Genomic DNA, 13,792 nt, shown 5'->3' with positions numbered 1-13,792 from the left:
GATTTGAAATGTCTCTCGGCTCAGTTAGTGTGGTCGTCGAACTGCACCGAGCCGCCATATCCTAACGAACCGATCAGAAAAGCTGCTGTGAGTGAATGTGTAAAATTGCGGGAAACAACTTGAGTGTTAGTCGAAATAAACCGTGTAAGTATAACAAAAACGTATAAATGGGGTGTGTGATAAGTGTGAATTAATGGCAATAACGCAGTAGGATAGTACTTTTTAAAGGTCAAAGGTTATGCGCTGAGTCTAAATAAATATGGTTGTGTGGAATCACTCCGTTAAAGATCAACATTGGGTAAACGATTCTGTTCAAGGGCAGTGAAACCAAAAGAGCACATGCTGAATGGACGTTTCTCATCTTTCGATCTCTTACCATAGCACATTATTATTTATCAACCCAAAATAATAGTGTACGGCTAGTATTACATGATTACTCCTGTCGGGATTTGTATGTTACAGTGCTCCTGAAAACAACGAGTATGGCGGCCCGTTCGGCACTGCCCAAAACAGCCTCTTGGAAAGTTCCACATGTTAATACAGGTGAGGTTTATTTTCGCAGAACTAATGAAACGCTTTCCAAATACAAGAAAAACACGAGTATGTTGGACAAAGGTATCGATCGTTTCTCTTACAGTTCACATCGATGATCCAAGGATAAAACAACCCCTCTCATTCCAAAGACTAAACCTGCCCCGAAAGAATGCTTTAACAGGTACTTTTATCTAAACAATATTATTTAGCCGTGACATACATATTTAACTATAAAGCTAATTCATCTGTGGAAGAAGTATCCTGCTCAACACTGCAGCACCTGTGTTTCTAATTTGGTAATTCGAACCTGTTTATCCATTTCCATCAAGAGGTGCAAATTTAACCTCGAAAACAGAACTTCCAACAGAATACCCACATGGTTAAGAAGGAACATGCAAATTTCACATTCCCAAATGAATGCAAGAGCTTCGGTGGTATATCGTGGAACTAGTCTCTCTATATTAGTGTTGCTAATGAATGTGACAATATGCATTTACTAAAAACGTTCATGATAAAATTACATTTTATATTATTATTTTTCACAGGGGAAGATGATATGACTTCAAGTAACCCTTTTGTAATTCCTTTAAACCTGGATATATTCACACTGAGTGAACAGACTCTTAAAAAACAAGAACAAGTAAGCATATTGTGTTTTACAAGACATTGAAACCTTTCGTATTACAACAGTGGGAACTGTACTGCTGCTTAAAAGTACAAATTACACACTTTGGCTTTTGGATGGGTATATTAATTGATTTGATTATTTTTACACAGTTAGCAGATATGTTTAAATTGTACATACAGGGTCAGCCATTGGAAAATGAATACTGTTGTGGGAACAACAGGACACAGTCAGTTTTATTGAGCCTCAATACGTACAGTAACACGTGCTGGGTCTGCTCCACTGAACAGATACACTGCAAGGGGTTCCCAACTCTTACAAAGGATCGGAAAGAAGTTTGCTTCACGATCTCAGTGCTTGTCCCTTTGAAATGTAATTACGTCTTGTCTGTTCCTGTGATATGTAACAGGGTTTGTTTTGTCTTGTTGCCCAAGTCTCTTTGAGGACTTTTCCTGTTTTATATGTTGGTGGGTTTTTTGCCCTGTCCTTTGATATGCGACAAAAGTTGGATTTGTTTGTCCATTTTTTTGCTATGAGCTTGTGTGTGTTATTCATGGGTAAGAAATCAGTTGCCTTAGCTGTTACTTGAAAACCATCCGCAGTGGTGTTATGTAGTAATTGTGAGGAGCTGGATATGTGCAATATTTGTATGGCCCACTTCCAACACGGTGAGTTATTCTGCTTTCTTAGGAAAGAAGGATATGGAGACACCTGCCTGTGGATCTGAAAAGCACCTACCTGTCAAGAATAAGGGCGCGTTCAGCTGCAGTCCAGAGTGCAGCTGCGGAGTTTGTGAACGCAAATGAGAAACGTGAAAAACCCCCAGTCCATGCCACATGGGCCACAGTGATCACTAGAGGTATCAGATTGTGAACCTTGTGCACGAACAATGAGTAGGATGCAAGGCAAGCGTCATGTTAACACATCCTTGAAATGTCTGGTGTAAGTTATGATCGAGAAAATCATTTTAAGTGGTTTTGAGTATTTCCAACATTCATTCCAGTTAATATTCTGTTGCCGTATAGGTATACTTTCTGGATTGATACTGATCCTAGTATTAGCATTATGGAAAAAATCAGTATTGGACAACGGTAAATTGGAAAGAATAAGCAATGGATGTGTACGTACTCGGAATTTACTCTACTGCAAAATAAGGCATCATCTTAAATCATGGATATCAGCTAAAACCTATTTAAGAGTGTTTTTGCATTTAATTTTGTTGGCGCGACGCTAATACATATTTAAGACACTCTTGTGTGTATTTATGAATTGAACCCAAGTTTATTTCGTATACTTTTACTATGTACTTACTATGTACTCAATGTTGTAAGTTAAAGCTGACTGAAAGTTTTCAAACTGTGTTACACGTGGCTTAGGGGAGTATTTTAACCTCTTCTGAGGTGCTCACGGATGATTTTGTACTTTTTGTTAAACCAGCAAACGGCTTTCTAATCAGGCTGACTAGTGCCACCTGTTGACAATCACGAGAACTGCAGTCGGCTGCACAGGGGGAAAAAAAACATTTTTAACATGGTGGGAAATAAACTGTAGTAATTTGTGGAATAAATGCCACCTTTATAAGAATACTGTTTCCTTCAAAGATGCGTTGAAAAAACGCGTTATTTGTACTATCAACACGTAGGTCGCCATCGTGAAAAAGAGAGCAGAAGGGACTACATGGAAAAGCAACGAGAAATGTTTCTCGTTCAGGTATTATTGTTGTTGTTTTTGTTGAAATTCATTTATATATTATTGTGGGGAGTTTTTAAAATGTATTAATGTATATTTAATAAGTATCAAAACTAAAATATAAGTCGTTCTAAATAGTCTTATCGTTTCTAATTGGGAAAAAAACTACACACTGTATTTACCCACATATCCAAAGTCTTTGTTTTATTTATTTTTATTATGATACGTTTATGGACAGCACAATATGAAGACGAATATGGATATGAAAGTTATGAAGGTGCAAAGTTAGGTTACTTTACTTAGATAATCCGATAACTTTTTTAACAGTATGCGCTGTCAGTGAAGAAAGACGCTATGAAGAGGATGGAGGAGGATTCGGCGAAGGAAGAGCAAAGATTAAGACTCGCCGAGAAGCAGTTAGAGGAAGACGCTATTGCTTTTGATAGATTCATAAAGGAAAATGATCAGAATTCAGTGGAAGCTGTCAAAATGTATGTATAATGATGATACTTTTTGTAAGAATTTCTCGTTTCCTCGTTTTTTAAACCTAAACCGCTTTCTGTTTTAGCGCAGAGAACGAAACTATGATTAAGATGGAAAAGACTTCCAAAATAAAGAAGGCAACAGCTAAAATGATGACGATTAAGAGGTATGTGTTTTGCTGGGTGCTATCCCTTACCGTAGATCAGTTTGTGTTTCGTTACATCTTTTCCAGTCTAAGTTTATAAATGTTATTTTAAAAAAATAAGACTCTACATTTCTTAAATGGCCAAGATAAAAGTAAAATATTTTTAAAACAGACATCCTTCGAGCCGGAATCGAACCAGCGACCTAAGGATTGCTACTCGGAAATGTTCCCCTACAGTCCTCCGCTCTACCAGCTGAGCTATCGAAGGATCACTGAATTCTCAGCTCCTCAACACTTCATTTATACTTGTCACTACTGCCTCATAGTTTTTGCTTCTTAGATTCGATCCCTGCCCAGGACGTCAACCACATGGAGTTGGTGTAAATTCCCCAGATTATTACCTACAATCAAACCACATACTGCCGATGTGAAGTAGCGTCTCTCTGTGGGTCTCTGTTCATTCTTGGAGCCGTGGCCAATTAAAGCGCGCATCGCTACCAAGAATTTACCAAGGATTGTCCAATCGGAGTGTCTTTTCTCATCCTTGGTAATTGTAACCCAATCAGAATATGTGTTGTAATTCTTGGTCAATTTCGACCAATCACAGCTCTTCCTGCAACCAGGGTTCTGGCCGGGGTTTTAGCCAATCACGTTAGTTGCTACGATTGAAAAGCAGTAAACTGGGTATGGTCTTGTGTTTAATACAATGCTAACTATTCTAGGGTGATACCAATGGTAAAATCTGGTTCACAGCTCAGTAATAAAAAAGTTTTCAATTGCACTGAACCCAGAGTAACAACTGCTGCCTTCGAGAGTGGACTAAATTACTAAGAAATTTACAGTCGTGCCTTACTAAGCGGAACACCTCATAGATAACTTGTACTGTAACGTTTCTTCATTTATTTTCATTATTTCTCTACTCATTGGTTTGCTACAGTAGCTCAGGTGCGCATATTTCATAATTAAGAGCCACATTAGTGACGACAATGAATCAAAATGACCCCACGTGCACTCTTCATCATTTCTCTGTTTCAAGCTCTGGAAGCACCGCTAATAATTATTATATGCAAATATATGCTTTCTTACAGTGACATATCAAAGAATGAGGAAATTCTGAGTGAGTATTTGCTTTATAAGAAGTTTTTGACCGACGTGGCTCCCCCAGAGTGGAGAGCCGAACAGGTCAGAAAGAGAGAACTCAGAAGACTGGCTCGAAAAAAGGAAGAAGACAAGGCCAGGAGGAAGAAGGTGTTTTTTTCACCTTCGCCACCCAAAGGTGGGCCGGCACGCTGAACAGTATTTTAGGAAAAAAAACATCCATCCATATTCTAAACACTTGCAGAGGAGACAGAGCCTGTCCTGACATTCAGTAAGCACAAGGCTGGAAACAACTGGATGGCACACCACTCATTCACAGGGCACACACAGACACACACTCACATCAGGGTCGGTTTTCCCAGAAGCCAATTAACCTACCAGTACGTCCTTGGAATGTGGGAGGAAACCCATTGCGAACACGGGGAGAACATGCAAACTCCACGCAGACAGTACCCCAGGTCTGGAATTAAAACACAGAACTCCAGCCCTGCGAGACATTACTAACCACAGCACCAGCATTTTTTGCTATTCAAAACAGGTGATTAGTAAGTTTCGGAAACCACAAGTAATCTGGGCTGCTTGAAACATTGAAGTGCAAACTGGATCAAGTGCACCAGTTTGGATGCTGTGATTACAAAGCTCAGTTGCCTGCCCAGCTCTTCCAAACAGAAGATTCATCATCTGTTCCATAGACTGTCTGGTTCGATAATGTCTTCAATTTGGTTTTCATGAAGGAGAAGGGAAGCCACCCCCTGCTTTCTCCAGAAGAGAGTCAAAAGTTGGTAAAGTTTCAACGCTGAGGCGTCTCAGCAGAACCTTGGAGAAAAGGTCAGCAACAAGACCACTCTTTCACTTTTTAAATAATTGAGGTATATTGATATTTGTCCTCAGAGGCATAATTGTTATTTTTCAATATGCAATAGAAAAGGTCAAATGTTTAAGACATTTATGTTCTGTTACTTTGATATTGTTCCTAAATGGCACAAAGATAAAGGATCCCTTGAGTTCAAATACCAGTTGACAGTAGGTGTGCTAGTGTAAGTATGAATATCACTGTTTTGTTCACATTTAGAGAGAGTGATCTGTGGCTGTGCTGTGCATTCTTGCATACTCTTCCTATGGTCATTGACCTTATATAACGTCCTATTTTAGTACGAAACCTGCATTGGATAACTTAACTGATACCAAGGAATCTGTCAAGGAAGATATTTGTGATGATGACGAGGTAAGCGTGCAGAAATAATTCAATATAACAGCTATTTAGAAAGACTGAATATCTGAATATGTTGATTTGTCTTTCATAGGAGAATATATATTTTGAATATATGGAAAGAGGTTTCTTGATGATGCAATACAATGGACATGTATAAATAATATACAAAATTAATTCATAATACTAATTTGGGAATTGTCTTTAGTTAGGGCTTTGATAAAACCAAAGATCTTGTGTCCAACTTTCAAGACTGAGACATGGTTTTAAACCGAAATTAGAGAAACAGAATTCTTTATTCCTTTCCTCAATTTAGTGTTTTCAAAATAATGTGTACACATGCCTTTTAAATCAAAATAAACACAAATATTTAAAAATATGGCAATCAAACGAAACCTTCTAAAAAAGGAAAAGGTTAGAAAAATCATAACCATGCCACACTAAAAAAATATAAACATTGAGCATATGCCAGAATGTTTATTTCATATCACGTATTAATTATCACTTTATTTCAAGGAGAAACATTAATTCAGCTTACAATTTATTTTCAATTCAATAAATAAATTACAAGTGCCATAGCTCGACACTTTCATCTTTACATTATCAGGGTTGACGGTGGCTACTAAGTAGTTTTCGTTTTGTCTTTGCAATGAAAGGAGGCTGAGATCTATTTCACAGATCCAAAACAGATGCTGCACATTTTATCAGAACTTGAAGAACAGAATCTGTCCTACATCCAAAACTTTCAAGAAACAGAAGAGGCTATGGATGAAATTCGCAAAAGAGTAAAGTTGACACAGGATAAAATGTATGGGTGAAGTATTATTAACCTAGTGTATAAAAAATAATTTATATTAGTTTTAGTACTTTTGGTTATTTGAAGAATTTGGTCCTAAAAGTTATTTTTGTCCCATTTGATAGTGAAGTTAATATCTTATTACCTTTATGTTCTCATAGACGTTGGTACACATTAATGATACTTTTTGGCATGGGAATATAATTGTTATCCTTGATTGTTAGCCTTTATATAGACAGCTAAGCAACACTGGTAAAATTTCACTACTGAAAACTGTGATAACGGCTATTGCTTGATAAAATTGAAAAAAAACTGACAGCTTTGTTTTTGAACCTTTTAAAGGGAGCATGAGACAAACATTTTGACACAGCAGATCGAGATGTTAAAAGCAGCTATCCAGAGAGAAGAAGAGAAAACTTCTGAACTGGAGCTGAAGTCAAGGATATTTTCCTATGGAGAATTTAATGCAGAAAAACAGGTTGATTGTATCCTATATTCTAGAAAACCACATCTGGAAAACTAACTTTATAATGATTTAGTTTCATGTACTGTAAGTGAAATAATTTCTACATCTGAAGGTTTTTTTTTGTACAAATCATACCCTTTTAGGACAGAATGCTCAGCTTGCTAAACAAACAGGTAAATGAAGTTTATCAAACCTGCATTGGAGATGTCGGAGCTAATATCAGCACTTTGCAAATGCTGACGAACATAGAGAATAAAATGGAGGAAGTGATTGAGTGTCTGGAAACACTGCCACGAGAAAAAGTGGAAGTCGTCGAAGCCAACAGGGAGAAGGAAATGCGAATAAGGTGAAACATAGATATACAATTTGTCTGGTAATAATATACACAAGGAGGTTGTAGACCAAGAAATGTTAGAATTCAGGAGGTATTAATACCTGTAAAAGTCAACAGAAGTGTAAGTCAAGTTAAAGGCTCTGGGTTCCATGTAGATCCAGACTCTCTGTATTGAGGGTGCAGGCTTAGTCACTACCTAACCAGAGTCAGAGGTATTTTTATCATACACAGCCTCTTGAAAAATGGTCCAGGTCTAACACCTGAGTTAATGGGAACTATTCTTTCCTGCAGATGGGCTAAAATTAATTAAAACTGTTCAGAGGGAACGAGAGAATAACAAGAGAAAAAAAATAGTTGATGTCATGTAAAATTCAGGAATATATTTCTTAACCACTAATCATCATTAATCACTGTATTAATCGCATAACCAGCCACAAACAGCCTACCTTACTGTATGTTGTCTGAAACTCTTACAGCTGTGTTGTGATCTGTCAAAAAAACCTGTTACTTAAATCCATAATGTAGGATCAACAAATTAACATGTTGTCGGAATGGAGAATTCCGCTCAGCGACGTCCTTTCGACAGCAGGGGAGTGAGCAGCAGGCTCCAGGGGTTTTAACCCAGCTCTTGTCCTCACTGCAGGCTGCGTGAAGAGAAGCTCCTCCTGAAGAAGAAGCACCAGGAGGAGAGACTGAGGCTGGCAGTGGAGAGGGCGAACGCCGACACAAGGAAAAGGGTTGGTATCCAAATGTTGATCCTCCGACGTTTTCAGTGTTTTGTGAGAAAAAGCTCTCCTGCAATCGAGAAAGAATTGAGAAAGATTCCTGCTTTCCACAAGCCAAAGCTGCAGGGCCCATCCAGAAGGGAAACGTTTCACCCACACGTTCATGTGTAAAAAGCAACACGCCCCTCACACAGTGGAACTGCTGACAACACTTAAACTGGGTCTCTTCACCTGAATTTCAGCTTTTAATTTCTTTTTATAAATGGTAGAATAACCGCAACGCTCTTTTAACATTTTGGGGGTTAGAAAGAATTGGTGTTGTTGAGTGCATTTCAAATCACAATAAAAGTAAAATGTACAGTAACTTGAAGAACCTCCAATTTATATCACAAAATAGACACTTTTGCAGCTTCATATATTGCGATTCAGAACGAGGCAACAAAACTTCAGGTGACGTGTTGTGGCCCTACTACATTGTAAATAAGCAGGCCTGTGAATACATGTCTTTTAATCCAATAGAAGTATTTCTCTCAACTTTAAAACGGTTTTGCTTACAAACTACATGTCAATTCTGCATGCAGATCACTTTGGAACATTTTCTCCTGCAGAACCTGTACTTATTCACTCGTACATCGAATTACTCAGTGACTAGCGAGCAGGAAGGGCCGCTTCAGATTACTATTTGTAGGAACGCAAATGGGACTTTTCTACAACAGTTCACAATTTTGTGCTTAATTCAAAATTCATATATTTTTTTCCATACTGTTTTTCCAATTAAAAAAATATATTTTTACCAAGATTTTATAACCAGTCTGAGAAATTGGGACTGCAGTTCCCCTTTAATGATTATACAATCCAATCGAAATGAGTGAAGATGTAGGCATTCTTACCGAGAATGATTTCAAGATGGTCCACCGGGCTAAAAAGGGTGAGAGCCCCTCAAGGATAATGCATTACAAAACTGAAACATACCCCATACACACTCAGATGAAATTACTATACTTTTTTCCCTTAGACCGGCAGAAAACTGATGATGCGCTCAGAGCCACCAGCAGTCATAAAAAAGGACAAAAGGCCTGTGACCAGTTCCAAAGAACATGACGAAATGCTGTATTTTTTTAAATGAAAAGAATTTGGTTGATACACACTTCAAGGTAACCTTTTCATATCAAAACAAATGTATTTCAATATAGTGGTCTTGATATCATAACAGGAATGCTGTTAACGTCTTCTTTATAAAATGTTTGCATTTACAAAAACGTATCACACATTTTCAGTAACTGGTGTTGCAGAACTATGTTTGAGAAAACCCCTTAACTGACTTAAGGTATTAAGTATGAAAATATAAAAAGGACATGGGGAGAAGTGATGGGGAAAAAAGCAGGCCATTAATTGGAAAAAACCTTTTCCCCCTTAAATGTTAAACTACTAACAATTCTTAACAGATCTTGCTATTAGAAATGCTGGACAAAGGCAGAAAGTCACAGAATTAAAACCTTTGGATTACCTTTGTCTAAAATCAGACAATTCATCAAACATAAGGCCTGATGTTAAGATTGTCAAGGATAACCCAATGTTTTAATATGATTGGCAGAATTAAGACTAAAATACTTCTCCACATTGCTCAATCCAATTTTATCCTTTTTGGGACACCTACAAATTAACTCCATCAGTGATATACATGCCTTTGTAACAGGATTATTAATGTCGCAGATATCTTCACTTAGCAGGGCAAAAACTAATTTGCATAAATGATCCTCCTCAATTCCCATCCAGAAAACACTCTAACCATTCCTTGTGGTTCATTAAAAAATACTCAATCACAAATTCTAAGAAAGTGCAATATGCACAATTTTATTACATCAGTGCTGCTCCTGAAGCACAATGTTAGACAACCACGTTAAGTTTTCGATACATAAACAAAAACAGCTTTTTCTTCTTTGGTAGGAAATTACAGGCTCCATTTCAAGCTTCCTGCCTACCAAAGAATCTATCACAGATCACAGGCTTTTTATATGGCGTAAAAAAAGTGACATTTCTAATTACTATGTAAAAATCAGTGACCCAGAATCAAGAATTTCTTCACAATGTTTTATTCTCTCATTTCTCCATCTTCTTCTTCTTCCTCAACACCTCTGATGTATAGGACGTTATTGCACCTGTACAAGACAAGAACATTTCTGCTCATCAGGAAATCCACAAAGGTCACAAATTCCCCAACTACTCCAATACAAAATCGATGCATTGTAACGTATTCTGACATGCTTTAGCCGATTATAATACAGCAGACACAGAATTCACTGAAATCTTCCTTCCTTGAATCAAAACAAAGAAGAGTGGTACATGTTGTTAAATGGCATGACAACACATTTAGGATCAAACAATTAGTGTGATTCCATAGCCAATTCTTTAATTCTCAATTACAATTATTATGGAAGACTTACTATACACCATGAAATTCAAAAGACATGCATTATCAATTTCATTTGATTTCATCATCATCATGCTTCAATGATTTTAACAATATCCAGTCAAATAAAGCTTTATTTAACCACATACGTCAACTCAAAAAATTTTAAGTTAACTTTTTTTTTTAAGTTAAAAACTAGCACTCTTGTGCTCTGCTTAGTTGCCTACCTCACAAGCACTTCTCCTAAATGACCGGCCAGTGCTCCGTCAACATACTCTTCAGTGTTGGCAAGCTGTGAAAAGAAATAGGAGCACAAACATGACTTATCAATCTCTACAAATGCGTTTCCTACAAAGTTAAAATTTACAGGATAGACAAAAGTAATGTGTAAAACTCACTACACCCAGAACACATACTGTATAAAGGATCATTAAGGATCACATATAATCATTCAACATGGTCATTTGTTCCCCCCCAATCTAAATGAGAAAAGTAACCATAAGGACAAACTCAACCCTGTGCTTTCGATCATCAGTTTCATTGGCATGAATGTTTAAGAAACTCTTCAGTGCTGGTCTGCCAAAAATGTAGTCAAATGTAAAAAATGAAATCCTAATACCCATCATAGACATGTGAGCAGCCATGTTCCACCACGCATCCATGTTTACATACCTGCATATTCATGTACCCATCGACTGAGACCAAATATCCTTTGTACTCCATCCCCCACTTGAGCCTCACCATCACTGGTTTTCCTGTCAGGCCATTGAGGAAGGGCTTGGGGTTCAGAGGCAAACTCTACAAAGACAGCAAGCACCATTAACCCTTACCAAGTGAAGGGAGATAAAACAAATATACCCTTTTCTCACAGACAATTGGACAACATCTTGCCTATGTCTTAAAAAAATACAGCTACAAAAAAAAGTAAACGAAGTATCCAGTGAATGATAATGAAACTGTATGTACGCCCTCACAAAAGACAAATTAGCCTTTTCAGACATGTCGTTGTGGCCTGAATTTTCAGTGAACAAAAAACAATAAATGCAATATTTATATCTATTCAATATTCTGTTATTGTTAAATGACAAGTTGTGCGTGCACTGCAATATTAGGTATAGAAAAATCAGTTTAACATTTTTTCAAGGATAATGAGTAAGATACATTTCTAGAATTATTATTCCAATACAATGACTCAGGAGTTCAAAAATGATTTATGTGTGGTGAAACTGTGGTGAAACAGCATGAACTGAAAAAACTGAAGGTTTTTCATTCACACTGATTTTTCCCCCAATTTTTTAGTGGCACACAATTCACATCAGGTTCTGGGGGAGATGAATTCTGGTCAGTGTCCATCTCGATTCTGCAGTCTAATGTCTTTTGGCATTACTCTGCAGTCCAGCCTGACCAGAAATCCAGATTCAGAGATGTTTTGGCTAGTCAGACTATCAAATCCCAACAAGGTCATTAGAGAGCACAACCTGCTGTGAGTGAGGGACGAGGGATGGACAGTATTACATGCATTTCCTCTACATGATAGCCTGTTCTGGTCTACCTGGATGATGTTATAATAAGTCTTTAAGCACACAAGTCAATTGAGAATGAATCCTCCTGCGCACTGGCGACTCGAACCTAACCCATTTATAGGTTAGGTCCGCTTTTGGAATAATCTGAGTGAAATAACTTGCTTTAAAGTACAACAACAGCCACACTTAATAATTGAATCCCTGGACCTGGTCTGGAGTCAGAAGCCTAAACCATTACTACAACTCCACACATACATAACTATTTAATTGCACAAGAAAATAGACATTCTGATTAGATTAAAAGCATCCTTCAACCATCCTTAACAATATACTCTGGATTTGGGCGGTCGTACTTGTTTTAAAAAAGTTCCACGCTTCCTGAACTTTCTCCTATTAAGAATTGCACGAAGACTGTATTTTCACGTCTTGTCTTCTGCCCGGAATACTCGGAAGATCATCTATTCTGTTTCTCAATTTTGTTAAACTCGACATAGTGAATTCCAGTACCTTCACTGCCTAAACATATCGTACATCTTATGCAAAATCAATATCGAAAATGTAGAACTGTCGGAGAACTGATTTCTCAACGCATTTAAAAGTACTTTCTGATCCAGTACCGAGGCCTAGTAATTCATCAGAACAAATGAAAGGAAATATTTATGTAGCCAGCGCTAACATATCAGATTGAAACCATACATCAAGCGCAAACTCGCACATCACAATTAAAATCGAGATCTCTCAAACACACTCACCATTTTTATCGTTCAATAATAAAACCTTTGTCTTGTTAGTCTCATACAAAACACCGCACGCCGCACCGTCCAAAGTAGGAAGTACTTCCTTACCCCGACCTCTCACCTTTGAACCCGAGGGGGAAGTGTACTTTAATTGGATACATTCTAGACCTTTTAATTTGATTGGCTACGGGGTGTATTGCGCTTCTCAGTGCGGGAAAATAGCTGTGTGAAGAGGTTGATATATGAACAGTATTATGGTTGTCTCCAATAATGTTTTAGAAATGCACGATGGTATCCATGATCATTGTCTAACTTACATTAATGTTAATTAACATGCAAGCATTGTGGTCCTAGAAGGCCGCACGGTACAATTATTGAGGTTAAACAAGTGCGTAAACGAGGTATCATGCTTACATCAAATATGTAATATATTGTCTCATGCCCGAACGCTGACTGCATATGCTGCTTCCCATTATCAGGAGTAAAACGTCCGTCCCGAAATCTTAGAGCCGCATCCCCGCAATATACACCACGACTGTAATATTGTAGCAAGCGGGTTTGCTAGAGCAGCAACCATAGACGGTCACTACCGACAGAAACCTCGGCGAAACGGAAAAAAGACTGTACCGCCGGTCTAAATTGAGTGATATGACACGCATCATACAAATATGTGTTATATACGTATGACAGAAGAGAACAGATATTGTAGATATTGTAATTGACGATTGGGGTACTTCGTGGTTAAGCTCTGTGTCGTTGGTAACAATTGGCTGGCAGCAAATAAGGGAAGTTTCTGTGAGAACCCACTGAGCGTTTCGAAAAAAAGTTCGAAACATTAAGAATCAAATTGGAGTATATTTGTTATTTTATTGTAAAAATAAATTTCTGTAACTCTGATTCAACGGCTCATCCCAATGAGGGCACCTCCATAGCGCCCTCTATCCCCATAGAGTACTGAAGGGAATTGCTTTAGAAGTTTTGGTCGAAATAGAAGAGTTGCCGCGTAATGTATTAATC

At 37.7% G+C, this 13,792-nt stretch overlaps 2 protein-coding genes and 1 non-coding gene across 3 annotated transcripts; 1 reads left to right on the top strand and 2 right to left on the bottom strand.

The window, feature by feature from the left end:
* The first annotated feature begins 2 nt into the window (after positions 1 to 2).
* On the top strand, positions 3 to 9,315 carry LOC102684536 (cilia- and flagella-associated protein 100). The gene is made up of 16 exons (XM_069192921.1): positions 3 to 144; positions 463 to 543; positions 638 to 715; positions 1,080 to 1,174; positions 1,850 to 2,018; positions 2,802 to 2,869; positions 3,176 to 3,339; positions 3,417 to 3,497; positions 4,565 to 4,752; positions 5,300 to 5,402; positions 5,727 to 5,799; positions 6,441 to 6,592; positions 6,923 to 7,058; positions 7,190 to 7,392; positions 8,024 to 8,117; positions 9,121 to 9,315. The coding sequence occupies exons 1-16, from the start codon at positions 96 to 98 to the stop codon at positions 9,229 to 9,231; spliced, it is 1,845 nt and encodes a 614-aa protein (XP_069049022.1). The 5' UTR covers positions 3 to 95; the 3' UTR covers positions 9,232 to 9,315.
* Positions 3,652 to 3,744, bottom strand: trnay-gua (transfer RNA tyrosine (anticodon GUA)). The gene is made up of 2 exons: positions 3,708 to 3,744; positions 3,652 to 3,687 (listed from the first exon to the last, which is right to left on the bottom strand). It is a non-coding gene; the product is annotated as a tRNA-Tyr (tRNA).
* Positions 9,316 to 9,932: 617 nt separating the features above from the next.
* snrpf (small nuclear ribonucleoprotein polypeptide F) lies at positions 9,933 to 12,900 on the bottom strand. Its single transcript, XM_015352432.2, has 4 exons — positions 12,791 to 12,900; positions 11,188 to 11,313; positions 10,743 to 10,807; positions 9,933 to 10,264 (listed from the first exon to the last, which is right to left on the bottom strand). The coding sequence occupies exons 1-4, from the start codon at positions 12,791 to 12,793 to the stop codon at positions 10,198 to 10,200; spliced, it is 261 nt and encodes an 86-aa protein (XP_015207918.1). The 5' UTR covers positions 12,794 to 12,900; the 3' UTR covers positions 9,933 to 10,197.
* Between the last annotated feature and the right edge of the window lie 892 nt (positions 12,901 to 13,792).

This window comes from Lepisosteus oculatus, chromosome 7 (assembly GCF_040954835.1).
Source record: "Lepisosteus oculatus isolate fLepOcu1 chromosome 7, fLepOcu1.hap2, whole genome shotgun sequence".
Taxonomy (NCBI): domain Eukaryota; kingdom Metazoa; phylum Chordata; class Actinopteri; order Semionotiformes; family Lepisosteidae; genus Lepisosteus; species Lepisosteus oculatus.
Note: the sequence above shows the minus strand (reverse complement) of the source record. Positions and strands in the feature narration are given on the sequence as shown.

Bases quoted from the DNA above. Each gene is read 5' to 3' on its own strand.
- LOC102684536 (XM_069192921.1), top strand. From the start codon at position 96: ATGTGTAAAATTGCGGGAAACAACTTGAGTGTTAGTCGAAATAAACCG. The intron at 2,019-2,801 runs GTATCAGATTGT...ATCAACACGTAG, and splicing joins GGCCACAGTGATCACTAGAG to GTCGCCATCGTGAAAAAGAG. The intron at 2,870-3,175 runs GTATTATTGTTG...CTTTTTTAACAG, and splicing joins GAGAAATGTTTCTCGTTCAG to TATGCGCTGTCAGTGAAGAA.
- snrpf (XM_015352432.2), bottom strand. The intron at 10,808-11,187 runs GTATGTAAACAT...TTCTTTTCACAG, and splicing joins ATGGGTACATGAATATGCAG to CTTGCCAACACTGAAGAGTA. The intron at 10,265-10,742 runs GTAGGCAACTAA...TGTCTTGTACAG, and splicing joins TTAGGAGAAGTGCTTGTGAG to GTGCAATAACGTCCTATACA.